The following is a 27,952-nucleotide window of genomic DNA, read 5'->3' as shown; positions in this document are numbered from 1 at the left end:
GAAACAATTAAAATATAAAAAAATAAAAAATATATATATAATTAATAAAATCTTTAAATAAGTTGAAAAATAAATAATAAATAATACAAAAAAAAACACATACGAATTAAACAATTTAAATTAAAATTAAAAACAAAAATTGATTACTGTAATATAAAACAAATTAGATAAAGTGAATTAGTACATAAACATTCTATAATTATATTATAATTTATATAATATTTAAATAAAAAAATAGGATGATCATCTGTGGGTCCATTATAATGAATCCATACACTCTAAAAAAATAAAGGTACATGAGCTGTTACTGGGGTGATGCCTTTTCAGAAGGTACATGTTTTACTTAAGGGTATATATATATCCTTGTCCTTGAGGTATTAACATGGACCTTTAAGGTACAAATGTACCATCTCGGTGACAGCGTGTGTACCTTTATTTCTGAGAGTGTATTGCACGCAAGTAGAGCAGCTCGAAGATCTGCATTCTTGAATGTTTATCTGTAAAAGAACGTGTCCCCCTAGCATTTAAATGTAAATTTAATATATTGAATATATTGAATTAAATATGTTGTTTGTTATAATTTTTTATTGAATGTGTTGTCAAAGTTCAATAAAAATAAATAGATTACTTAAAATATTTGTGGTCCATGGCGTTTAAAATAAACTATTATATACACATTTATAAGCTAGAAATATACACATTTAAATATTTTGTTACTTGTTAAAACTACTCATTTAACAAGGGTTAAAAAACACAATTCTTGAGATTTTTTTGGATAACTTAATTATTTTATGTGTAATCCACTTAAAAAAACAGAATTTTTTCAGTACAGAAGTGCTGGGTTCCACAAAAATTCCTTCATGTTGTCCCAACACAAATCAATGAAGTTGACTTAATCGTTTTTTAAGTCAACTTATATATATATATATATATATATATATATATATATATATATATATATATATATATATATATATATATATATATATATATATATATATATATATATATATATATATATATATATGTATGTATATATAATATTTTTAAAAGCCTCAAATAAACAAAAAACATATTACATATTTCCAAACACCAACTTCCAGCCAATAGCAGCGAGCCTCTTGTGTGACGTCTTTTCCATGCGCCTCTAATTCACACACGACACCGGCTTCGTGCTGTTCATCTGTAGACACGAAATATGTAAACCGTTTAAGAAATACACGAAAAAGCGCGGTCAACGGCTTCTTTATCGTTTTATTTGTAGTGTATAGAAGTAATTATTTGGTTAGCGTTGTTATAGTTTTAGTTTTGTGATCCACGTGGGCTTATTGATGTCATTTCGCATGTGCTTCAGTTATTGACAACGGTTGGCAACACGTCGCCTTTATAGTTTGTTCAGGGTCTTCTTCAAGTCCAGACCAGCATGAAGTGTCACTATGAAGTGCTGGGCGTTAAAAGAGACGCATCCGACGACGACCTAAAAAAGGCGTATAGGAAATTAGCCTTGAAATGGCATCCAGGTATTTCATTGCACCTTATCTGCTTGGTAATCATTAGACGTTGTAACTTAGTTGATGTTTCTCAGAGATGATGTGTCAAGAACTGCGTAATCATTAAAATGTGTACTGTTATATTTACTCTGATGTTAGATAAGAATCTGGATAACGCAGAGGACGCTGCAGAACAGTTTAAGCTGATCCAGGCTGCATATGATGTTCTGAGTGACCCACAGGAGAGAGCCTGGTAAGACCTCTAACAATAACTGGATAAAACAAAATGTTTTTCCATCTATTGATTGGGACATGTTGCATTTGTGATATTTGGAGTACATTGGGGTAAAGTTGGTTTTACATTAGCACATTCAGGCTTTCTACGTTATAGTGTAATTTCAGAAAAGTATTCTGAATAGGTTAATCATATTTGCAACCAATGATTATCAAAGTACAACATTGTTTACATCCAAATAAATAGTGCCAATATTGTTTAAATGTAATACTTGCGTGTGATTTCAGCCCAATATTCAAATATAACTAAAAATAAAACAAAACATTTCTATGTTTCCATCTATTTTGGGGGGTACATAGAAATTTGGAGTACATTTGGACAACTAGAATGAAGATTTAATCTCATTGTTAATTTAATTTATTTAAAGTCTTTATTCATAAATGCAAAGTTTTGAAAATAGCACCACAAATGAAGAGAGTTTTATTATTATTAGGAGTTTGCCACCTATACAAAGGTTTTCGAAATTCTGAAAGGTGAAAAGGCTGAAGAATTGTTTGATTTGCTTAACAAATATAATTTTATTTACCTTCACAGTTCTTGGTTTATTTTTGTTTTTATTTTATACTGTATTTTATGATTGTTTTTGAAAAAACTATTGGCTTAGTATTTGATTCATTGTATGTTTGGCATTTCTCGGTCTGTGAAGATTATAGTGAAATTAAATGGTTTGGCCTTAATTGTTGTGTTTTGGAAATGAAAAAAAAAATGTTGTATGCAAGTATGACTATAAAACAATATTGGCATTATTTAATTGACAGTAAACAATGTTGTACTTTGATAATCATTAGCTATTAATATGATTTTCCTTTTTACAATTGGAAAACAAGACTTTTCTGAAATTATGTTATTTAGGAGAAGGTCTGAATGTGTGAATGTAAAACCTTACCTTAATGATGTGTATATACACACAGCCATAGACACATTTAAGAGACCACTTGAGTATTTACGGTTGGTGTATTTACTAGGCATGTGGTATGAACTTCAAATAAAAATATTGGCATTTAAGTGGTTTTTGGCGGTTGATCACAATAACAAATATTTTCATTTGTTGAGCTTAAAAATGAAGGTTATTTTATCAGTATTAAGTTTTTAACACCTCAGAAGTGAAAACTGTTTAAAAAAACATCTAAAAACCTGAAACCTTTCTTGTTTTTCTGATCATTTTATGTTCTAAATTACAAAAAAAAATTTTTTCATGGAAAAAATATTGTCAGTAGTTTGCATAGCAAAACCAAAAATATGTTTTACACAACTATAAATCATACTTGCTGAGAAATATAGATTTTTATTTATTTATTATTATTATTATTATTATTATTATTATTACTATTTAGAATGTGTTTTTTCATACATTTTTCAATAAGTCTATTTTCACCCAAAATACCAAAATTCCAGTCACTCTTTCTTTTACTGCTAAAGTTAGATGCTTAGCAACCAACTACTCATCCCTTGCGTCAATCACTTTGGACATGTTTTCCCTCTTTTTTCCACAAGGTCTTGTCTACATTTGGTGTTAAAGGGGTAGTTTACCCAAATATGTACATTTCCTTACCATTTACCTTTACTCAGGTGGTTCTAAACGTTTATGCATTTTCCTTCTGTGGAACACAAAACAAGATATCCTGAAAAATGAGGAAAAAACAGTCATTGACATCTATAGTAGAAGCAGAAAGTACAATAGATGTCAATGGCTGGCTGCTGCTTCCAACATTTTACAAAATATCTTCCTTTGTGTTCAACAGAAGATAGATACTTAAACATGTTTGGAAATTGAAACAAGAGCAGCATTGGTAAAATAATGACAATTTTAGTTTTTGGGTGAGCTGTCCTTTTTAAATGATTTCAGGTTTAAACGGGGTATGAAATGAAAACTCATTTGATTCAATTTTAGGTGTTTTTAAAGTGAGCTTGCCGGAGAGGATTTTAACTTTACTGACTGACATAGTGTGTTTTTTGATTTGAAAGTAAAAAAGAAAATGTAAAAGTGCTCAATCCTGCTTTTAACACAAACATTTGTAGTTTTGTAGCTGTCAGAGCAGAAAAGATCTCCGTATCATTTTAAGTGTGTGTGTGCGCAGGCGTGCGTGTTTGTGTGTGTGTGTTTATGTCATTCTATTCTATGCTTTTGCAAATTTCTGCGTTAATTTTATTACACAAGCTTTTTTTTTTTTACAATGTTGATTTGAAAGAATAGAAAAAGTAAATGTATCAGGCCATACTCTTTCCACTCAATGACATCTGGAAAGGGGACAAAAAATACCAAAACTTCTTAGGTAAACAGGAAAGCTTCTTCATTTATTTTTGACCCAACTGAACAAAACACATCTTTAATACTAGGTGTAAACTGGGCCTGAGAGTTCACTTAGGGTTAAGAAACTATTAACGCTTAATTAAGAAATGTTCAGTTTTCAGTGAATTATTCATTCCATTGTGTTTAACTTTTCTATTTTGTGATTGTCTTTTTTCATCATTAACCTGTATGCAATACTTGTTTTTCTCCAATTTTCTTGTAACATTTTATGCTTTCCATACAAATGTCAACCTTGCCATGAAAAAAAAAGTTTTCTCCAAAATAGCGAAACCGTTTTACATTTTTTGTGTGAGCAAGTATTTTACAGTATATTTGCTTAAAATGTCTCTGTCAATGTTTTCAAACTATTATATTAAGTTTAACAAAAAGTCTCACAAGTGTCAATTTCACATCAGTCACATGCATAACAAAGAACTGTTTTGTTCAATAGAGAGCCAACTCTTATGCATTTGATTAGCATTATTTATTTTGGGTTGTGCAGTTTAATTCACAGAAATTCTACGTTGTTGTGTTGCATGATGGAAACTCGCTAACTTTTTTCGCAACATCAATAATGCATGTTTGTTTTCTTCATTTAAAATCTAAAACATGTGTACAGATTGATATTTTTCTCATCCCATAACTCTGTGGTTAATAGTTTTGGCAAATATAATGTTAACATTTACTTTCTCTGTGAATTTGTTTTAAATTTTTACTGCAAATGTCACATCTATAATGCTTGAATTGCTCATATGGATTACATTTGAAAATTCTATTGAGATTTTAGAATTAAGCTTTGAATGTCTGTGATCATATTTTATGTAGTCTTTAGCTGAAATATAGATTTTTTTGTAATCTAGCTGTAATTTTTTTCGCTTGGTTGAGAGAAAATTTTTTTTTCACACACAGTGAAAATGTTGTTTTGAAAGACATGTCTAAAGTGAAGTAATATTTTTTGCTCTCAGTAAGTTATATTTTTATAGATTTATTTTACCTAGCAGAAGGTTGCTAGGTAACAGAGGTATGCTTCTCCAAAGAGACATGAACAGTAGAGGATGTTGAAATGCCTGCGGTCAATTTGACCGGTCATTAAAGGTAGAAATACCCAGAACTCTTGTTTTTTTTTCTTCCAATTTTTATAAAATAACAGCAATAGAATAGGAAAAGTAAGGGAACTATAGATATGTAGGTTTTATCTTAAGATAATACACTGCAATATTAAAAATACGATCAAAAGGACTGCCTCTATTATTTATTGAAATATTGAAGTATTATTTACTAGACTTTTCTGGTGTTTTGGTGTGCATAGTTCTTTTTAGAGTTTAAAACCATCCTTTTTGAAAATATTTACTAAAAACCTTGCAGAATATATAGTTCTGTGAGAATAATCATTGAAACAGAATATTTGTTTATTTATATTTAAAAATATATATTTTTTTTATTTCATATATTTTTTATGGGTCACACTTTACAATACGGTTTCATTAGTTAATATTTACTAACATGAACTAATTATGAACAATATTTGTACTGCATTTTTAATAGTAGTTTAACAATTACTAATGCATTATTAACATCCAAAATAATTAATGCACCCTAAGGTTACATGAACGAAACTAGGAGCAAGTAACACTAGTTAATTTTCATTAACTAGTGTTAACTAACATGAACAAATACTGTAATAAATGTACTGTTTATTGTTTGTTCATGTTAATGTTAATAAGTGCATTTAATAATGCAATTGTATTGTAAAGTGTTACCTTTTTAGTATAGATATTTTATGTACTTTGTAAGTAGCAAAAGACTTCTTAGTATTTGAGTTTCTCTTAAACTGATCCTGTGAAATGGGCAGAATTATGGGTGTAATTTTGGTGCTGATTCCAAGGAGCAGTTCTAGCCTTTTCTCAGCTTCATACTATTCCAAACCACTGTGCTGTTATTGTTTCTGTTAAACAGAGGAAAAGGTACATCTTGCCATTTTTCCTATGGTGTATTTTTGTGGTGATTTTTAGAGCATGACCGATATAAACAAAAGAACTTCTTCAGAATTCCCCCTTTGTATTTAGTGGAAAAAATAACAGTATGTTGTCATAAATGACAAAGAAACATGTTGAATGTTATTGTTGAAAGTTCTGCTTATCTACACAGTCCAGCTTTTTTTTGTATTTGTTTGTTAGCATTTCATGCATAATGAATGACTTGAAAATTGTAAACACATCAGAGATCTAATAGTATGTTTTTATAAAGGTATATTTTTGAAAAAGACATTACTGTGAAGCATATGTGATTGCTTTCAAGTTAACATAGTAAATGATCATATTTTAATTCCAGTCATTATAATACATCAATTATTATAGAATTGTTTGTTATGCCTTAAGTTAAATTATATTAATACATATATTACATTATAAATTATACTATAGTTACATACCAATATATTTTAATTTCAAGCTATATTTTTATAGACATAACAATATTTTTGAAAACGTTACTGTGAAGCATATGCGATTGCTTTTATTTTAACATAGTTTAACATAATTTCTATAAAAAATTCCAATCATTATTGCAAAATAGTTATTGTATAATAATTGTTTATGCAATATTAAGTAAAATTTATTTATTAAATATATTACATTATTAAATGTATTATAGTTTTATGCTAATATTTTAACACGCATGGAGTTGTTTTTGTTTTTTTGTTTAAATTACAAAAAAATGTATTGTTGATGAATTTTTCCAGAGAATTAAAATATACACTCAAGTCAGTTCAGAGAAGATGTCAGAATTATGAGATCTACAGTAAATATTGCAGTGGGAAAATTAATAATTGTAAGAGGTCAATGAAAAATTGTCGGTGAAGGAGTTATAGAATTATAAGATTATTCTCACTGTGACAAAACCATGATTAATCCATGTGTGACATGACATCTGAAATGCATATGCACTTGGTCTATCTATATTAAAATGGCTTGTGCAAATATATGTATTACATTAAGTATACCATCATTGATATTTAATTGGGTTAATATGTCTGTTATGTTCGTTTTAAGGTATGATAACCACCGAGAGGCGCTGCTGAAAGGGGGCGTCAGTGGAGAGTACCAGGATGACAGCATTGATCTTGTGCAGTTCTTCACGGTCACCTGTTACTTCGGTTATGGAGATGATGAAAAGGTGAATTCATCCATTAAACCACCTAATTGTTCCCTACATTAAGAGGATGTTTTCTTGTTTCCTCATCGGTGCTGTTCTCTAAATATGTGCTTTTATAAATTCATGTCAATCATTTAGTTTTATACACAATTTCTATTATGTGTTCTTGTCAATCATTTTAAAGTTAAATGAAATCTTAATCATTTATTTTGCCAAGTGGACACCATCTTGTACCACTGGAGGGCAGTAGAAGTTCATGCTAAATATGCACTTGGACTGCAACACAAGTCTTGCTTTGAAGGGATAGTTCATCCAAAGAAGTTTTTACTCTCCCTCAAGTGCATCCAGACCTTTACGGGTTTCTTTCTTCTGTTGAACACAAAAAAAGATTTTAGAAAAACGCTGAAACCTGTAACCATTGACTTCCCTAGAAGAAAAAACAGATAATATGGAAGTCAATGGTTACAGGTTTCCAGCGTTCTTCAGAATATCTTCTTTTGTAAAAGATGAAAATACTCATAAACAAGGGTGAGTAAATGATGACAACTTTTTTCGGTCAACTATCAGTTTAAAGCCTTGAACACGGTTATTTACAGATATTTGACTTTCTTAGTGCTGTTGAACACAAAAGAAGTTATTTTGAAGAATGCTGGAACTTTGAAAGCGGTCGTCATTGACACTCAAAAATATAATAATAATTTAATGCAATATTAAATGAAATTATATTAATAAATATATTACATTATAAAATGTATTATAATTTTATGCTATGCCATAAGGTTTTTGGCACACATGTAATTTATTTTTTGCTTAATTAAAAAAAAAAGGAAATTGGATTGAATGGATTTTTATTTATTTTTTTCAGAAAAAAGAATTAATTGAATAAAAAAAAACTCTAACCTTTAACCTCCCTAGAAGGAAACTATGGGACTCAATGGTTACTGGATTCTACTGTACTTAACACAAACGAAGATATTTTGAAGAATGTTTAAAACCAGTAGTCATTGACACCCTTAGTAGGAATAAAAAATACTATGGAAGTCAATGACTACATTTTTCCAACAATCTTCATAAATTTGTGTTCAACAGAAAACAAATACAGGTTTGGTTTGGAATAAATGGAGGGTGAGTAAATGATGGCAGAGGTAAATCTTTTGGATGAACTATCCCTTTAAGTTTAAACTTAAAGTTTGAACTGATTCAGAATATTTTTCACTGAAGCTGACGTGTTTAATAGAGCAACTCTTTGTGTTTTGTATGTGTGTGTGTGTGTCTGTGTGCGTGTTTGTGTGTATGTGTAGGGCTTTTATGCGGTCTACAGGAATGTGTTTGAGTCAATCGTGATGGAAGAGAAGGAGCACAGTAAAGATGAGGAAGACGAGGAGGATGAGTTTCCCTCGTTTGGAGAATCCGAGAGTGACTACGACACTGTATGTACAAACTAACACTTCTTTTACTTAGGGGTGTAACTGATCACAGCCATCAAAAATGTGTCACAGAATAGTGCTCCAAAAAAGTCTAATAAAACATGAAGTTTTTATGAGTGAGTTGAGTAAAAAATTGAAAATGAGGAAAAAAAAAAATGTGTCGTTCAAGATTCTATAAACATTCTGAGATTATAAGAATACTAAATGTGCACATTTTTGTATTATCAGCAAGAAAAAAAATATTCTGCTAATTTATTTCCTTATTTGAAATATTTTAATTAAAGGTTTAATTAAACATTTCAGGTTCTGTTATTTTTGTTAAAACCAAAAGTTTCTCGCAGTAAGCTACTGTTTTATGTAATAAATGGAAAGCAAATTATATTGGTCTCCTCCTCTTTTGCTGATCCAATAATGGTCCAATTCGTGACTCACAAACTGTGGCATCAACCGATCTGTAAGATTTGTCATTCATTGCACCACTAATTTTACTTATTCCTCGATCATAAAAGACAGATCACACTCGCAAAACACCTTTTTTCATTTTTATTGTGTAAGAAATTGAAGATGCATTGTGATGACAAATTTTGGGATCATTGCATGAAATGAGTGATAAAGAGTGTTGCAAATTCTGCAGAGCTTTGGCTGATGAAGCTGGTTTGCTTTTATGAAAATCTTTATGGAGTTATGAAAGTAAGGAATTTCCTATTCTCCTATATCGTGATGTGCATCCAATTAAAGTTATTCTCAAATGAGAAAAATTTTTTAGGGTGGTGCATGATTTGGCCCTTTGGGATCCAATTGGTTTATTGAAAAATGAGCATTGCTGACACAATAAAGGAAGATTGAAGAATGGACAAATTCATAATATGAATAGTTTGAATGGACATAAAACTATAATATAGCCCCACCAAAAACATTCAAGGGCGTATTATTTTGCCCTCAAATAATATATTAAAACAATAATTATCTTTCTAAAAAAAATATGCATCTAGATGTTTATGCATCTATAACAGGGGTCACCAATCTCAGTCCTGGAGGTCTGGTGCCCTGCAGGGTTTAGCTCCAACTTGCCTCAACACAGCTGCCTGGGTGTTTCAAGTATACCTAAGACCTTGATTACCTTTTCAGGTGCGTTTGGTTAGGGTTAAAATCTGCAGGACACCGGACCTCCAGGAATAAGTTTGGTGATCCCTGATCTATAACCTAATGATACAGTAGTTTTTTACTCCAGAAGCGCTTGCATAGCTGCATTCATAGCTTGTTTGACATTTCGTTATCCATTTTGTTCCAAGAACAAGAATCAGAACAAGAAATCTGGAGATGAGTTATATACATGCTTGCCAGATGGGAGTCATTTGTTATGAGTCATTTACAGAAGTCAGTAGGAGAGTACATGTATAGATTGTACCATTAAGATCCTGAAATTCTTGAGTGTTTTAATCATACCCGAGTTCTCCAGAAGGTCTAGTGCGTTTTAGACCTTGCAGCCAAATGAGACCGTGGATTATTAAGTTGGATAAATGCATCACAAAAGCATTCCCATCTATAAACACTTGTCGTAATAAGCAAGTGCTGGAGGATTCTCTTTCATATCTGAAAATGGTTCAAACCATTAGTTAAAAGAAAAGGGGAAAATCTTGCCCAATCGGTTCAGATTTGGTTCAAGGAGTTCAGCATCTGTTTTAGACGCAGAGACCATTTTCTTCAGGGCCTGAACAATGAGTGTCATCCCACTTGAATCACCTCTCGAGGCTCTTAACCGTTTCCCTTTCCGAGTTGTTTTGTACCTGCTTTTTCCTAATGGATGTTTTGGAGTGTTTGTCATCGGTGGAGGCTTGCAAGTAGCAGATGAACTCAGCACAAGTGTACAATCCTCCTAAAAACTCTGTCTTTTTGTTAAATGAGTGAAGCCTGAGAAGTCTGTGCTGAAAGTTTGGTTTTACGTGCTTTTATCAATCTCTGGTTTTATTTCTTTAATGTATGATCTTTTTTTTGTCCTTCAGGTGGTGCATTTATTTTATGGCTACTGGCAGAGCTTCTGTACACGGAAGAACTTTGCGTGGAAGGAGGAATACGACACGCGACAGGCCTCCAACCGCTGGGAGAAGAGAGCCATGGAGAAGGAGAACAAGAAAACCAGAGACAAGGCCAGGAAGGAGCACAGCGAGCTGGTGCGGCAACTAGTGGCCTTCGTCCGCAAGCGAGACAAGCGTGTGCAGGCTCATAAGAAGCTGGTGGAGGAGCAGAACGCAGAGAAGGCCAAGAAAGTGGAAGAACTGAGGAGAAAACAGAAGCTCAGCCAGGCCAAGTATGTGAGATTACATTGGTTTGAACTATTTAGTGCATACCATTGCTAAATACTGCAAAAAGTGTTTGTGTTTATTGCTTGTATATTTAAAACTATCCTGATTTATTGGTTATTTATATATTTATATAAGTTAGACCAGCTTAAAATAATTCTCATAAGTACCTATAACCATTTTAATAACTACTTAATCTGAAATGTGTACATCAGGGTTCCCACGCTTTTTGAAAGTACTTAAAAACAAATAGAGGTCCTTGAAAGTGCTTGAATTGAATTTAAAATTAAATTTGTTTATAGTTTTATTTTAACAATTGTACTCAATTGTCAAAATGGATAAATTAAACATCTAAAATTTAAATCATGATGATGATGATGACGATGAGCCTTTATTTGTCACAACACTGTTACATGCAGTGATATTGGAGTCCTTTGGCCATACACAAACATCATACATTTCAAGGGAACACTGGTCATTTGAGAGGTAGCAAAGAAAAACTATATGTAAACTATATACATAAATATATTTTCACTGGTTGAAAAAAAAGTAAATTTAACATATAAATAATTTTTTTTCCAGTTACAATATAAACATTTTCAGGATAATGCAAGTTATTAAATTATTTATATAATGCATAAGTCCTTAAAAAATGTAAAGTTGAAAAAGTGAACAAATTATGTAAATTCTATCAGATTAAACCTTTATATATTTAAATGTTCCAGTTTATCTGGAAACGTTTCTGCATTTTATTCATCCATCCATCGTTAATTGTTATTATATAGTAGAATAGTTAGTAGATGGATAAAATGCAGAAGTTAATTCAGATAAACTGAAACGTTTACATGTGTAAAAGTTTATTCGGAAACAATTTCTCTAATTTGTTCACTTTTTCAACATCCATCCATCCATCCAACTGCATTTCCATGATTTATATCTACAGTTAACTATAGATATATGAATAGATAGGTTAAATGCAGAAATTAAATCAGATAAACTGAAACTTTTACATGTATAAAAGTTTAATATCTAAATTGTATGTATGCTGTATATTTATTGATCATTATGTTAGGCTTGCTGAAGACTATCAGGAGCAGAGCTGGACTGCAATGTCTGAGCTGGAGAAGGAGCTGCAGCAGATGGAGGCTGAATATGGACAGGAGTTTGGAGACGCCTCCGACAGTGAGGAGAACGAGGAGGAGCTGGAGAGTCGGGACATAGCAAATGTGGATGGCGTTGGTGAGCTCTGATTTCATCAATACACATACAGCAGTGCATTCTGCTTCAAGTCTGCATAAACCGGAAGTTGCTGCGACTTTTTTCAGTATGTTGATGGGCTTCCAACTTAAATTTAATGTTGAGTAGGGGGCGGGGCTTTCCTTTGTTCATCATTCCCTCTAGAAAACCAACGGTAAGAGGGGCGTGGTTAAGAATATTGATTTGCAGTTGCTATGGAAGCCCTAAAGTTGACGTTAACAAAAGGGCTACCACACCATCTTCTTTTTTTCAGATAAAATATTAAAATTTTTACGATAATGCAAGTTATTGAATAATTTTTATCACATATAGACCTTTTTCATGGCTGCTGCATGGAGACCAGCGTCTTCCGGTAGAATGCTAAAAACTTCTGTTCACAGCTTGTACAACTGGTAATTTGCGCTCCGAAAAAGGATTTCAATAAAGTTTTTAATGGATAACATTTTTGTGACACACAACTTAGAAATGTGTCTGTTAAAGCCTTTATAATCTGTCACATGTGGTTCAAGCGCGTCAGAAATATGAGAAAAACGTTCTCCTAGTTCACGTGTCTGCCGTCAGAAATACAGTGTATGTTCCCGGCCTGTCAGCTGTTAGCTCAGCGGCTCTTTAACACACACACACACACACACACACACACACACACACACACAGAGAGAGAGAGAGCAAACCAGAGTACTGGCATGAAACTTAACAGGTATGAAAGTCGTGGAATTTACAAAAATGACCAATAAAAGTCTGTTATTGATACTCTGCGGGCTGATTTGCTGTTCATTCTAATCGGGAGCCGTTTGTGTTGTATTTCGTGTGTTGTATTCACCACGGTTTGTGTTTTTCTGTCACTTCGAAATGACACTAGCCTATATTTTCACTTTCTCACACTTATTACATCAGTGTGTCAGTGGCACAGTACACGCTACGTATGTGTCTGTCAAACATTTTAGTGAATTGCATTTGTTTGGGCTGGTTATATATTTGAAATAAAGAGAAAATGTTGACTGTAGCGATGACAAGGCTTCATTTAAACTTCAGAAGATGCTGTCTGACAATGAGGGGAAAACGCCTCACAGCAGCTGTTTTCCATCCTATTAGATCGCATTTCTTTAAATGATCAGTCCAGGAGATGGTGCTGATGGACTACAGTATTAGTTCAAAGAGGATAAAAGCAGGTAAAATAGATTAAAACTATCGTTTCAAAGCTGTCCAAATGTGACTGTTTACACGCATCAGCTGCCGACTGGAAGTTCTTCACATTCTCCTTGCGCATACACGCAAAGCATAATGGGTAATTTTGCGGTCCAAGAAAAAGGTCTATACGTTCTTTAAAAAGATAATTGTATTTATAGTATGTCTATGTGCTTCCAACTGAAACAGAATATTAAGTAGTTGGCGGGGCTTTCTTTTGCGTATCATTCCCTTATAGCAAACTAATGGTAAAAGGGCGTGGTTAAGAATATTAATATGCAGTTGCTATGGAAGCAAAAAAAAGAAAAAAAAATTAAGAATAACAACTTTAACTTTAAGATTAACAACTTTTAACCAAAGAGCTTAGAATGACCAAGAGGGTCATTCCATTGCAACAGCAGCGCCCAGCAACCGCCCCGGATTCCGCCATTTTGGAGTAAAAGCAGTCGGCTGTCCATTGGATCTAATTTCTGTCGCGATGGCAAGCAACTGCTTTGTTTTTATTTATTTATTTAAAAAAGCGCATTAAAGCTGAGATACAACCTGAAAGACGACAAAACAACACTTACTATCACAATCATCTGCACTTTTAATAGTTTATTTTACAGTCTTATAATATGCTGTTGTTCTATTGGAATTTTCAAAATGGCGGAATCCGGGGCTGTTGCTGGGCGCTGCTGTTGCAATGGAACGCTCTATTGAGTGTCGCCTCTTGGTCATTCTAAGCTCTTTGGCGCTATCTCGTAGCTGTTTCCCAACACGCACCAGCGTGTCACCTCTTGGTGATTCTATGTTCTTTGTTTTATCTTTAACAACTTTAAGAATAACAATGTGAGCTAGCAAAATAAACATTGGAAATTTTGATTTCAGTGTACTTTAACTAAACAAGAAACTCTGGGACAGTCATATGCCTACTGGAAAACAAAGTTTAGGATTAAAAACAGCCCTGTAACACCTAAAACTCAAATACTGTTTATATAGTAAGACATATCACAAAAAAGTCTCTCACTATTTTAAGTAAAATTTTAACATAATGTTAAGTCAAACACTTGTTGACTTGAGTTTATAAATAACTTGGGTCCGACAGCGCATTCATCTGGGCTTTACACATTCATCACAGTGATGAAAAATCCCTTCACTCATACTGTAAAACATTGAGAAATGAATGGTGTGTTCTGTATGTTAACTAGTGCTTGACATTTGTCAGATGCTGTGATGGCAGATGGTGCTGCAGAAATGGACGACTATTATGATGACCTCTACTGTCCGGCCTGTGACAAATCTTTCAAATCCGATAAAGCGTGAGTGAAACCAATCACCAACACACACAACACTGTCCACTGCTTACACACTGGAGGAAGATTATATTTCAGTTTTTAGATTGTCACTTCAGTTGTTTTTACATTTAGCTGGTAAAGGAATATATAATGGCAGACTTCAGATTCATGATTGGTGTACATGTATAGTTGAAATGGTCACACTTTGCAATACAGAATATGTAGTTGATGTTAGTTAGTTTATTTACTAACATGAATGATACTTGTGTAGCTTTGATAAATGTAGTTTAATGTTTACTAATGCATTATTAAAGTCCAATGCTGTTCTTGTTAACATTAGTTATTGCACTGTGATTTAATATGGACTAACAGTGAAAGACATTTTTTATGATCTAATGTTAGCTTACACTATGTCCGGTATTGTAGTGTTACTATCTCTAAAGCGTTTTGTTTTGTGCTAAAATTTCTATTTATTAAAATATGAATTCAATCTAAAGTTGATTTCTATTTGAATATGTTTAAATAGTTGTTTTTTCTTTAGATTTTTTTGGATTGTTAAACATATATTGACATTTTTATTATTAAATTAAACATTTATTTAGATATAATATTTTTTTATTATTATTCTATATTACTTCATTATCATGCTGATGATCTTTTGGGAAGCTGTGACTACAAACACATATTTGTTTAAAAAAACATTATTAAATCAAAATCTTTTGTCACTTTTTACTTTGTTGAATAAAAGTATTTGCAAAAAAAGCTAAACAAATATTTTAATATTTAAAATTAATATATATTACTAAAATTAGTTGAATATTACAGCTGTTATATATACAGTTAAAGTCAAAATTATTACCCCCCTGAATTATTAGCCATCCTGTTTATTTTTTTTCCCAATTTCTTAGCACATTTCTAAACATAATAGTTTTAATAACTCATTTATAATAACTGATTTATTTGATCTTTGCTATAATGACAGTAAATAATGTTTTACTGGATATTTTTCAAGACACTTCTATACAGCTTAAAGTGACATTTAAAAGCTTAACTAGGTTAATTAAGTTAACTAGCCAGGTTAGGGTAATTAGGCAAGTTATTGTATACTGATGGTTTGTTCTGTAGACTATTGAAAAAATACATAGTTTAAAGGGGCTAATAATCAAATCAAAAACTGCTTTTAATTTAGCCAAAAATAAACAAATCTAGCCGAAATTAAATAAATAAGACTTTCTCCAGAAGAAAAAAATATTATCAGACATACTGTGAAAATGTCCTTGCTCTGTTAAACATCATATGGGAAATATTTAAAAAAGAAAAAAAAATCAAAAGGGGGGCTAATAATTCTGACCTTAACTGTATATCACAAACAAGCAGCATGTTTATGCTTCTGTATCATTTTTCCCCTCTCACCTTAAGTTGCCAAGACGGCACTTACAGGAAGATTTAAGCAGTGCAAAATCTCACCTTTAGACTTAAAGCCACAATTAAAAAGCTATATTCTAAACAAATGTTTAGCAGAATGATTTATTTTGCTCAAAAAAAAAAAAAACTTCAAATTCTAGTTCTTACTAGGAAGGTAATCTAGCTATTCTTTTACACAAGATGCCATATTAGACACACAAGACTCACTCATGAACATCAGCTCAAAGGAGAAGTTCCTCCAAAATGAAAATATTACAGTAGTAAACTGTTTAACAGATACTTTTGGAATGCCCTTTTATCAGACATCTTTATCTGGAGAGACGTTAAAGGAAATATTTGTCTTTTAAAAATAGGAAAACTGTAATTAAATGTAAATCTTTAAAAAAAACCACTTATGTCATGTTTATTTACCTTTGATGCCTTTTTATTGTTATAAACCTTTACATTTAACTGTAAATTGTATAGTTTTTTGACATTTACATGACATAGAGTTGCTGATATGGCAATAATCTCAAAACTCTCTCTTCTCATATGAAAATTCAAAGAGCATTTATAAAGTTAACATTAAAAAAAGAACAAACATATAAAAACATTGTGCAAACAGTAAATAGTAGTACTAAAAATAATAAAAATCTCTCTCATATATCAGCATGAAAAACCACTCAAAATCAAAGAAGCACAGAGAGATGGTGGCACTGCTGAGACAACAGCTGGAGGAGGAAGATGAGTCTCTGAGTCAAAACTGTGCTGAGAGAGAAGAGGACGATGAAGAAGAAGATGATGATGATGATGATGAACAAAATGACACATCCAAACAAAAGTAATCCATATCTATAAATGAGCTCTTTTCATGTTATTTATGTTTTGCTGCTTTTATCAGTTCTTCACAACATATGCCTGATTTCTAAACCTCCGCTGATTAAATATTAAAGGGCCTGTTTACCCAAAAATTTTAATTCTGTCATTAATTATACGCTCTTGTGTTGTTTCAATCCTCTTTTCTTCATCTTTAGAACACAAATGAAGAAATTTTTGGTGAAATTCGAGAGCTCTGTCTCTGTCCTCCATAAACTTCCAAAGATGTTCAAACTCCAGAATATGTTTTGAAAAGAAGTTTATAAAAATGTTGGAAAGGGTTAGTTTAAGAAGTTTTGAAGAATATTGTAAACCAGTTGCTTTTGAATTTCCAAAGTAAAAGTCAATGGCTTCCGGTTTACAACATTTTTCAAAATATCTTCTTTTTTTGTTCATTATTGGAAAGAAATTGAACTATGTATGAATGAGTGGAGAGTAACTAATTAATGACAGAATGAACATTTTTTGGGTGAACTGTCCCTTCAACAAGTAGTTAAAAAAAAAAAAAGTGTACTTAATAAAGCGGCCATAAGCATTCTGTATTTAATGCATCCACTGATGTGTGTTTGTTTTGTCTTCTGACTGGTTTGTTTGATTTCTAGGCTCTCTAAAAGGCAGAAGAAAAAGAAGCGTCAGCAAAAACCTGTAAATGTAAGTACATAACATCTAACTATTTAAAGGGACAGTTCACAACAATTGAAAATTGTCATCATTTACTCACCATTTACGTAGCCAAAAGTCTATATCAAATTTACAAACAGATTTTGAATCTCTTTTTAAACTAGATTTGATCAAGTGTATTTTTTACTAGATGTCATATACTGTAGGTCATAAGACTACTGTAAGGGATAGTTCACCCAAAAATAAAAATTCTTTCTGCATTTAATCACCTTTCACTTGTTCAAAACCACTTTGAGTGTCTGTCTTCCTTTGTACACAAAAGAGGGTGCTTTGAAGAATGCTGGAAACCGGTAACTATTGACTTGCTTGGAGGAAAAACAAATACTATTGTAGCCAATGGTTACCGGTTTCCAACATTTTTCAAAATAACTTATTTTGTGCTCAACTGTAGAACGAAGTATACACGGGTACAAATGTCCCCATGAGTCTGTGTGCATTCAATTTTAATTTCCCACTGGGATATAAAATTGTGCACACACACACACACACACACAATGATAAAACCATGATAAAGGATTTCAATAGCTACCACTTACTAACATTCTTCAAAATATCTTTCATTTTCAGTAGAGCTAAGAAATTTGTAATCACTTGAGGGTGAGTAAATGAGTACATTTTTGTTTTGAGGGTGAACTGTCCCTTTAAGTATTTAAATATACTAGATTTAGGTTTTTTTCTCTAGTCAAGTGCCATTTATTTATGATGCAGTTGTTCTGTAGAATCTTCCAGAAGCACCGGAGACAGTCAGTCCAGTCCCACAGTCCACAGAAGAGCATCTTTCCCCTGCACCTGATTCGGGCAACACTGAGGACACCCCTGTTCCGTCTGAGGACCCAGATGACAGTGTAAAGCCAGACGGACAGGAAAACACAAACCAAAAAAGGTGTCTCTCATAGGCTTTCTGTAAAGTTTTTTTTTTGTTTGTTTGTTATGAACTGGGATTAACTTAAATGACACTTTTTTTTAATAGCACTGCAAAGACGAAAGGGAAGAAAGGCGGAAAAGACTCTAAAAAGGGCAGCAAAGCACATGGAGGTGTGGAAGCTGCACCAGAGGTTTGTACTGTACTTTAGTGTGTGTGTGTGTGTGCGTGCGTGTGTGCGTGCGTGCGTGCGTGCGTGCGTGCGTGCGTGCGTGCGTGCGTGCGTCTGTCTGTCTGTCTGTCTGTCTGTCTGTCTGTCTGTCTGAGAGTGAGTGTGTGTCAGAGTGTGTGAGAGTGTATGCATTGTTATATCATTGTCATGTTATAATATATTTTATCATCACAATTGTCATCAACTTTATTGTATAACTTTATTTATAATATCAATAATAATAACAATAATAGTAATGATTTCCTATAGCAAATGTAATTTTTTAATATGTGCCTAATTTCATAAGCATTATATTGTAATTTTACTTCACTTGTTCAAAACCACTTTGAGTATTGTTCTTCTGTTGAACAGATGAACACATAATAAAATATATTGAAGAATGTTGGAAACCGGTAACCATTAACTTGCATTGAGGAAAAGCAAATACTATGGAACTTTACTACGTTATTACAAATCATGTAATTTAATAATTCTTGGTAAATTTCATAAATATTATATTGTTATTTTACATTTCTAAATTACTTGGATTGTTTTGGAAAATTGTTTTGGATTGTTCATTTCATAATTTATTTCCGTAATATTTTAACTAGATATTTACTTTATTACATTTTTAACTGATTATATGTCTCAGATCATATTTTATAGCTGTTTTAAACATAATTGCTCATTCTAATATGTATTATTATATTTACCATATTTTTATTTATATATTTTAGTTTATTATATTTTTTTATTTACTATAATTTACTTTTTATTATAAACTTATTAGTCTTTGAACTAGCAATAGTATTAATAATATGTATTTTGTTTTAGCTTTAATGATTAATAAATAAAGTAATACATATATTATTATTACTATTGTTAGTTTGAAGACTAGTTAATTTATTATAAATATAATTATACATTTTAAAATGAACAATTATGTTCAAAATGGCTATTAAAGGGATATATAAATATTGATTGTATTAGAGACATACTGTATTGATTTTATAGTTATTAATATATTTACAATACTTTTATTCAGTGATTTACATATTGTCTCTAAATTAATCATTATAATTATTTATTATTAATAATTATTTATTTAGTATTTGATACTTTAACTTTTATTGAACATACTATTACTACTACTAATAATATTAATGCATATATTACTATTTTATAGCCAAATATAGTGTGTGTATATATAATCACAAAATGTTTGCCAAATTGCCCTTCCCTAAAGGCAAACACAGCACTGCAAGCCTGTATTGTTATTTTTTATCATGTTTAAATCACATTTCCATTTTAATGGAAAGTAAATACTGTCTGTCATCATTTAAGTTAGATAAACTTGCAATTCAAATGTATTTGTTGATGCTTTTGTCTGCTCCTTACAGAAGGAAGTGAACCTGCGCTGTGTGACCTGCCAGTATGAATTCACCACCAGAAACAAGCTTTTCGATCATCTAAAAAGCACAGGTCACGCCACCGCGCTCTCCTCCAGTAACACCAGCCAAACCAGCAAGAAAAAGAAGGACTCCAGGAAAAACAGATAACCAGAAACACAATTAAAGACTCCGCATTTCCCCAAACAAACTGCTTTTAAACCACTTGTTTGATGAAATGCAACAATCAGAAAACACTTTTAAGGACCCCTCTGTGCTTTTCTGCCCATAAGAGAATAAAACGTCTCTTTTGTAACATGGTATATGTTAAATAATTTCCCTAAACGCCCATTTATACCTATCGTAATTGACGTGTAATCTTGTGCAAATGAGACTTTTGGAGTAAACCCTGTCGTTTTTGTGCTTTTAAGTAGTCGAGTAAAGCTAAAGATGGCATGCGTTGTCACATTTACACAGTCACCATTTCAACCTGTCAAATTCAAAGTGAGGATTAAAACTCTACTGGATGTTTTGAAGCTGCTTCTGATAATATTTCGAAGAACGTTTTCTTGGTTGTAAATGTTTTGAGACTGATTTTTCAAGAAGTGCGCTATAATCGGCATGATTTTACTGCAGCGATATTATTAGTGATAACATCTTTTGGTTTATGATCGTTTAAACTAAACATACAAATATGTTTGTGTGTAACAAGTCAACTGTGGTATATATATTCTAAAAAGAAAAGGCTTAGTGTTACGCAAAACAAACCCAAGGGATTTCCTGGAAAGGATCTCAGAAGGAGTTTAAAATACAATAGGCGCTTATTTAATATACAGTCGCGTTCGCTGAAGGGCAAAAATAACCTGACAGATTCACATGATGTTTTAGGAGACAACAGATTTATGACTTTGCTTGTTTTAATCCTATAGGCCGCGATTGTCACTTTAAGTGGGTCAGTGATGCATTTAATCTCAGCAAAGCACTTTTATAGGATGCATTTAGATGCAGCCCTGCTGTTAGTGTACAGTATATTTAAAAAGATGGATGTTTTAGTGCGTGTTGAGAAATCATCACTAATTTCAGATCTAAAAAGAGTAGAATTCAATAGTGCACTGTCAATAGTGCATGCACACTTACTTTCATATTTATGGTATTTGAAGTATTTTCCTGTAGAGATTTAAACATAAATAAATCATAATCTTGTTAAGTGTGATGTCATGCCAAGCGGCTTCCGGGTCCAAGCACTTTATCAAACTGTAGAGGAGGACTCAACAAATGGGGAAAATAAATGTTTAGCAAGCGCTGTAATACTTTCGAAAATCATGATCGTAATATATATACAGTTGAAGTCAGCCCTCCTTTGATTTTTTTTCTTTTCTAAATATTTCCCAAACGATGTTTACCAGAGCAAGGACATTTTCACAGAAAGTCTGATAATATTTTTTCTTCTAGAGAAAGTCTTATTTGTTTTATTTCGGCTAGAATAAAACAGTGTTTAATTTTTTAAGGACCGAATTATTAGCCCCTTTAAGGTTTTTTTTTTTCGATATGCTACAGAACAAACCATCATTATACAATAAATTGCCTAATTACTATAACCTGCCTAGTTAACCTAATTAACCTAGTTAAGCCTTTAAATGTCACTTTAAGCTGTATCGAAGTGTCTTGAAAAATATCCAGTCAAATATTATTTACTGTCATCATAGCAAAGATAAAATAAAAGTTATAATAAATGAGTTATTAAAACTATTATGTTTAGAAATGTTTTTTACAGTTAAACAGAAATTGGGGGAAATTTTAACTGGGTTGCTAATAATTCAGGGGGGCTAATAATTCTGACTTTAACTGTATTTATCCATGCTTACTATCCGATAGCCAGAAAGTGATAATTAAAAAAAAAAAAGTTTGATCTTCTGTGATGCAGCAAGTCTGTTGTGTACACCATGATTATATATAAAATTCACGTTACTGTGTGATCTGATTAAAAAGTGGTCATAAATGAATATTTCCTCAATTCAAATGAGTACTGGCTTGGACCTGCAAACAGTATTTCCTGTGCCAAAACTTAAGAAGTGTTCTATCTACCAACCAAACTTCGTTTTTTGAAGATGGATAATTATGTCGAAAATAAGGCAAACTTTTTTATTAATGAATAAAAGAACTACAATCCCATGAAGCATTGCGAATGACACGATCTGATTCAATGCATCAAATGTAAAACTGTCAATTTGAAGTTGTTGGTTGTATCTTTTAAAAACAGCCCTTGTGGGGTTTTTTATATTTCCCAAACGATGTTTAACAGAGCAAGACATTTTTAACAGTATTTCCTATATTATTTTTTCTTCTGGAGAAAGTCTTACTTGTTTTATTTCGGCTAGAATAAAAGCGGTTTGTAATAAAAAAAAAAAAAAAACATTTTAAGGTCAGAATTATTAGCCCTCTTAAGCAATATTGTTTATTTTAATTGTGTATAGAACAAACTACTGTTATATGATAGCTTGCCTAATTACCCTGACTTGCCAAGTTAATTTAATTACAGTGCATCCGGAAAGTATTCATAAGAGGAAGATGTTTGGAACCCACAGGACTCTTCCTAGAGCTGGCCGGCCATCTAAGCTGAGTGATCGGGGGAAAAGGGCCTTAGTCAGGGAGGGGATCAATAACCCGATGGTCACTCTGTCTGAGCTACAGCGTTCTTCTGTCGAGAGAGGAGAACCTTACAGAAGGACAACCATCTGTGTAGCACTCTCAGACTATAAGAAACTAAATTCTCTGGTCTGATAAGACAAAAATTAAACTCTTTAGACTGAATGCCAGGCATTACATTTGGAGAAAACCAGGCACCGCTCAACACCAGGCCTAAAGTGAAGCGTGATGGTGGCAGCATCATGCAGTGGGGATGTTTTTCATCAGCAGGAACTGAAAGACTAGTCAGGATAGAGACAAAGATAAATGCAGCAATGTACAGAGACATCCAAAATGAACGACCCCTTAGCTGTATATCTTCTAGACTATCGATGGCTGCTACTTTTCTGCATAGCATCATAGTTAATATAGCTTATTTTGCACAAATTCTGCATTTAAACATGATTGTTTTAATAATACATTGAATTAATATGAACAGATTTGTTTAACAAAACTCGCAACAGTTCTGTCCTTAAAGATTTATCAGTTATTTCAATTTGCCTGTGTGGAGAAAATGCGCAAATGCCCATAGACGTTATTTAGAACCAGAAAACATATTATTTATTAATCATTTCTTTGCATTAGGGAATCTATCAAGTTTTATTTTGAAGGTATACAATTAATTGGATATTCGACAGATGAAAATATCAATAAAACAACAAACAAGCATATCATAATGTAACATTAGAAGATAACCTTCGAGTCATTTCTGTTATTTACTGTATTAAGTCCACATACTGTAAAGGTAAGTGGTAATTCAAGTCTTTCTACATGTTTTAATTGAAGTAGTCAGTGTGCTAAAGGATTTGAGCATATACTGATTTTCTGAAGAATCCGAAATGTAGCTGAAATGATGCACTTATACACTGTGCCTTAACAGTAGAGTATGCAACTATGCATGCCGCCATCTAGAACATGAACTATATACGATCCCCTCCAAGTGACAGCCGAGTAAATGAAGTGCCCAACATTCCACACCTTTCCCCCCATTAAAAGAAGAGCTTCATACAGGTATTTAAAATGCTCTTTTTCACACTACCAGCTTTATTTCTGCTGAAATCATCTCTTTTTGTCAGAAAGTACTGCATACAGCCATAAAAATATCATTTTCACTTTTTTTGTAAGATAAAATGTTTACATTCAGGCAAATCATGTTTGAACAAACCCCTTTGTAAAAAAAAAAAGTTCAGAATAGAGATAAACTGAAGAAAAATAGCTTTTCTTAGACTTTTTGTTTGTTTGTTTGTTTCTAGTCCAAATATTAAAAACATACTTTAATCAAGGAGCATTTTCTAGACAAGCAAAACTATTGTTTTGTTTAAAAAAATAAAATGTCAAAATGACCCCATAGGCAGATTATTTTGCTTGATTTAAATAGAAATGTACATAATTTTGCCGTATTATTTCTTTTAAAAATGTTCTTGTCTAGAAAATGATTCTGGATTTTAGAATTTTTAAAAATATTTTAATTAGAAACAAGACGAAAGCTCTATTTTTTTTCCCGGTGTATGAATAAAATAAAGTTGTTTGATGGATGTAAGTGGAGATTTATTACTCTTTGCAGGAGGAAAAATATATATTTTGAGAAATTGGCCTCAAATAATGTGTTGTAAATAGAAGAATTTTATAAAGTATGATCAAAGAAACGTACTAAATGTATTTTATATATTATTTTTTTCATTACGTTAAAGATGGTAAAAAACAGCTGATATTTATTAATATACAGCCCGATTATCAATATAAGTTTTCTAAAATGTTGTGTTAATATGTAGATGATGCAGTTTTGTTAAATATGTGCTGCTTTGCATTCATTTCTAGCACAAAAATATGAACACAAGATGAAGTGAAGTTAAAAATTATTGTTTTTATTTTTTTACATGATTCAAATGTTTGCTTTACAGAAGCCATTTTGGTCATCTCTTGTCACACTCTCAGAAATAAAGGTACACGATCTGTTTCTGAAGCGGCACCTTTTCAAAAGGTACACATATTTGTACTTCTAGGCTCCATATTGGTACCTCAAAAATATATATTAGTACCTAAAATTTTTAAGAGGAACACTTTTGTACTTTTTAGGTTCTAATATGTAACCCTGAGGAATTAATATGGATCTTTAAGTTACAAATTTGTAACTTTTGAAAAGGTACAACCCCAGTGACAGCTCGCGTACCTCTATTTCTGAGAGTTCAGAAAGTACTGCATACAGCCATAAAAAAATCATTGTCACTTTTTTTGTAAGATAAAATGTTGTTTACATTCAGGCAAATCACGTATGAACTAAAGCAATTTCAGAATATAGAGAAACTGCAAAAATAATGCTTTTCTTGGTTTTTTTGTTTAGTCCAAATATAAAAAATAAACCTAAATCAAGGAGCATTTTCTAGACAAGCAAAACATATTGTCTTGTTTTAAGAAATAAAATGTCAAAATTACCCCATAGGCAGATTATTTTGCTTGATTTAAGTAGAAACATACATAATTTTGGCGTATTATTTCTTACAAATATATTTTTCCTTGTGTACAAAATGCTTCTTGAATTAAGATTTTTAGCTATTTGGAGTAGAAACAAGACAAAAGCTCTAAGTAAGAAAAGCATTTTTTAGTGTATGAATAAAATTAAAGTTGCTTGATGGATGTAAATGTTGGTTTATTACTCTGCACATGAGAACATTTTGAGAAATTGGCCTTCAAGAATGTATTGTAAATGAAATTGATAATGTACAATCAAAGAAATGTTTTTTTTTTTTTTTTTAATTAACAGATGCATTAAAACAGTTTGTGTCTCACTTTATAAAAGTCATAGAATAGTGTTCATATGTGAATGTGTGACACACATCTGGTCTTAGATTGTCAGTCAGGCCACAGACAGAAAGCTGAAGTGCTCTTAATTATGTTGTAGTTTCTACAGTGTAGTGAACTCAAACCAATTACTTAGATGTTCTTCACACATCGCTCCCATACTAAGAAATGCAAGTGTGAAAATGAGGTTAGTCGCATTTGCTGGTCTTTAGATCATCTGCTGTGACCCGTTATGTAATGTATAATTCTGCAGATGAAATATGACCTTGTCAGTGTGTGGTTTTTTTATGTTCTCGATGTTTTTATCTTCTCTCCGTGTAGTTGAGCACTGCCTGGTTGAACACGGAGAGGAAGAAGTCGGCGTCAGCTTTAGTGATGCACATAGGAGGCTTGATCCTGAACGTCTGGAAAACAACAGGTGAGGGAGAAAAAGAACACAGATGACATAATAAAATAGGAGGATAAAGAAATCCAGATTAAATGTGAGATACAGATTTAAACAAAACAGTTACATTTCCTAAAAATGAAAACATTTACAGTGAGTTATCGCTGTAAATGTTAACAATGGTGTTTTTGTTCTTAGTAATTGTTTTATTATGCATTTACACTAAATATAGCTCATCTCATAGCCTGAGAGACGATGTTGTTCTGTTGGCTTCATCGAAGATGGAACTTAAGCATGCGCTGTGTGACGCAGCTGGGATGACAATCAGCACGTCCAAGTCCGAGGCCATGGTGTTTCACCAGAAAAAGATGGTTTGCCATCTCCAGGTTGGAGGAAAGTCCTTACCCCAGGTGGAGGAGATTAAGTATCTCAGGGTTTTGTTCACGAGTGAGGGAAGGATAGAGCGTGAGATTGACAGGCGGATTGGTGGCAAAGCTTTCAATTTATCAGTCAATCTACGTACCTACTCTCACCTATGGTCATGAACTTTGGGTCATGACCTAAAGGACAAGATCTTGGATACAAGCGGACGAATTGAGTTTGCTTCGAAGTGTGGCAGGCCACACTTTTATGAACAGGAGGAGGAGCTCGGAGTAGAGCCGCTTCTCCTCCACATCGAGTGAAGTCAGCTGTGGTGACTTTGGCATCAGTTTCGGATGCCTCCTGGACGCCTACCTAGAGAGTAGTTCCAGGCATGTCCCACCGGGAGGAGGCTTCGGGGAATACCCGGGACACGGTGGGGGGACAATGTTTCTTGGCTGGCCTGGGAACGCCTCGGGATCCCCCCGCAGGAGCTGGAGAAAGTTCTCTCCTAAGGCTGCTGCCCCTGCAACCAGGTCCCGGAAAAGTGCCAGAAAGTGAATGAATGAATAGCTTATACATTTTTTTAATTTAGCGATTATCAATAAGACTAGATAATTATTTTTTATATGGTAATAAAAAAAATCATAAGTTAACGAACTAACAACAATGAAACATTTTTTTAATTAAATACTAAATAACAAAGAATAATAAATAGTGTATTGTTTATATATAAGTTTGGAGCCAGTTAAAAATAATAAAAATGTAGCCAATATTTATTTAGTGTTGGGTAAAGTTACATTGGAAAGTAATCCATTACGATATTGAGTTACTCTCCAAAAGGTAACTAGTTGTGTTACTTAGTTACTTTTTATGGTAAGTAATGTGTTGCATTACTTTTGAGTTTCATTTGTGTTACTTATTCCGTTTAATTCCGTTTATTTTATTTTTTTTTAATATTTCTCAAATGATGTTTAACAGAGCAAAGAAATATTTACAGAATGTCTGATATTATTTTTTCCTCTAGAGAAAGTCTTATTAGTTTTATTTCGGCTGGAATAAAAGCAGTTTGAAATTTTTTAAAACACTATTTTAAGGACAAAATCATTAGCCCCTTTAAGCCTTACATTTTTTCGATAGTCTACAGAACAAACCATTGTTATACAATAACTTGCCTAATTACTCTAACCTGCCTAGTCAACCTAATTAACCAAGTTAAGCCTTTAATTGTCACTTTCAGCTAAATACTAGTATTTCGAAAATATCAAGTAAAATATTATGTACTGTCGTCATGGCAAAAATACAAAAATCAGTTAGTAGAAATGAGTTATTAAAACTATTATATTTAGAAAAGTGCTGAAAAAATCTTCTCTCCGTTAAACAGAAATTGGGGGAAAAAAAACAAAAAGGGCGGCTAATAATTCTGACTTCAACTGTACATATACAGATCCCAAAATTTTAATGTTAAGAAATCTTTAAAAAAATTCTCCTCATTTAGTGTAATGTTTCTGTAGTGTTCGTTTAGAGCGTCCTGGGACTGCTTCCATGAGTTCAGACACGCAGATGATTCCTAAGGCTGTGTGCAGATTTGTCACTACACGACTCCATTCAATCTCTAAAAATACCT

General features: G+C 32.4%; 2 protein-coding genes across 3 annotated transcripts in view; one reads left to right on the top strand and one right to left on the bottom strand.

Moving 5' to 3' along the window:
• Positions 1–1,177: 1,177 nt before the first annotated feature.
• dnajc21 (DnaJ heat shock protein family (Hsp40) member C21) lies at positions 1,178–20,632 on the top strand. Its single transcript, NM_200044.1, is given in 12 exon segments — positions 1,178–1,520; positions 1,650–1,743; positions 7,126–7,249; positions 8,530–8,658; positions 10,659–10,963; positions 12,028–12,194; positions 14,605–14,698; positions 16,749–16,919; positions 17,557–17,605; positions 18,355–18,518; positions 18,606–18,690; positions 20,109–20,632. Coding segments are annotated over 12 exon segments (1,638 nt in total). The 5' UTR covers positions 1,178–1,423; the 3' UTR covers positions 20,268–20,632.
• A 3,993-nt stretch (positions 20,633–24,625) lies between these two features.
• agxt2 (alanine--glyoxylate aminotransferase 2) overlaps positions 24,626–27,952 on the bottom strand; it is a 36,937-nt gene continuing 33,610 nt past the window's right edge. Inside the window, exon 14 of one of the 2 annotated variants that reach the window (XM_073934949.1) lies at positions 24,626–25,984. In XM_073934949.1, coding sequence (XP_073791050.1) covers positions 25,883–25,984 — 102 coding nt within the window. In that variant the 3' untranslated portion in view covers positions 24,626–25,882. 2 annotated transcript variants of the gene reach the window in all.

Source organism: Danio rerio, chromosome 21 (genome assembly GCF_049306965.1).
Source record: "Danio rerio strain Tuebingen ecotype United States chromosome 21, GRCz12tu, whole genome shotgun sequence".
Taxonomy (NCBI): domain Eukaryota; kingdom Metazoa; phylum Chordata; class Actinopteri; order Cypriniformes; family Danionidae; genus Danio; species Danio rerio.
Note: the sequence above shows the minus strand (reverse complement) of the source record. Positions and strands in the feature narration are given on the sequence as shown.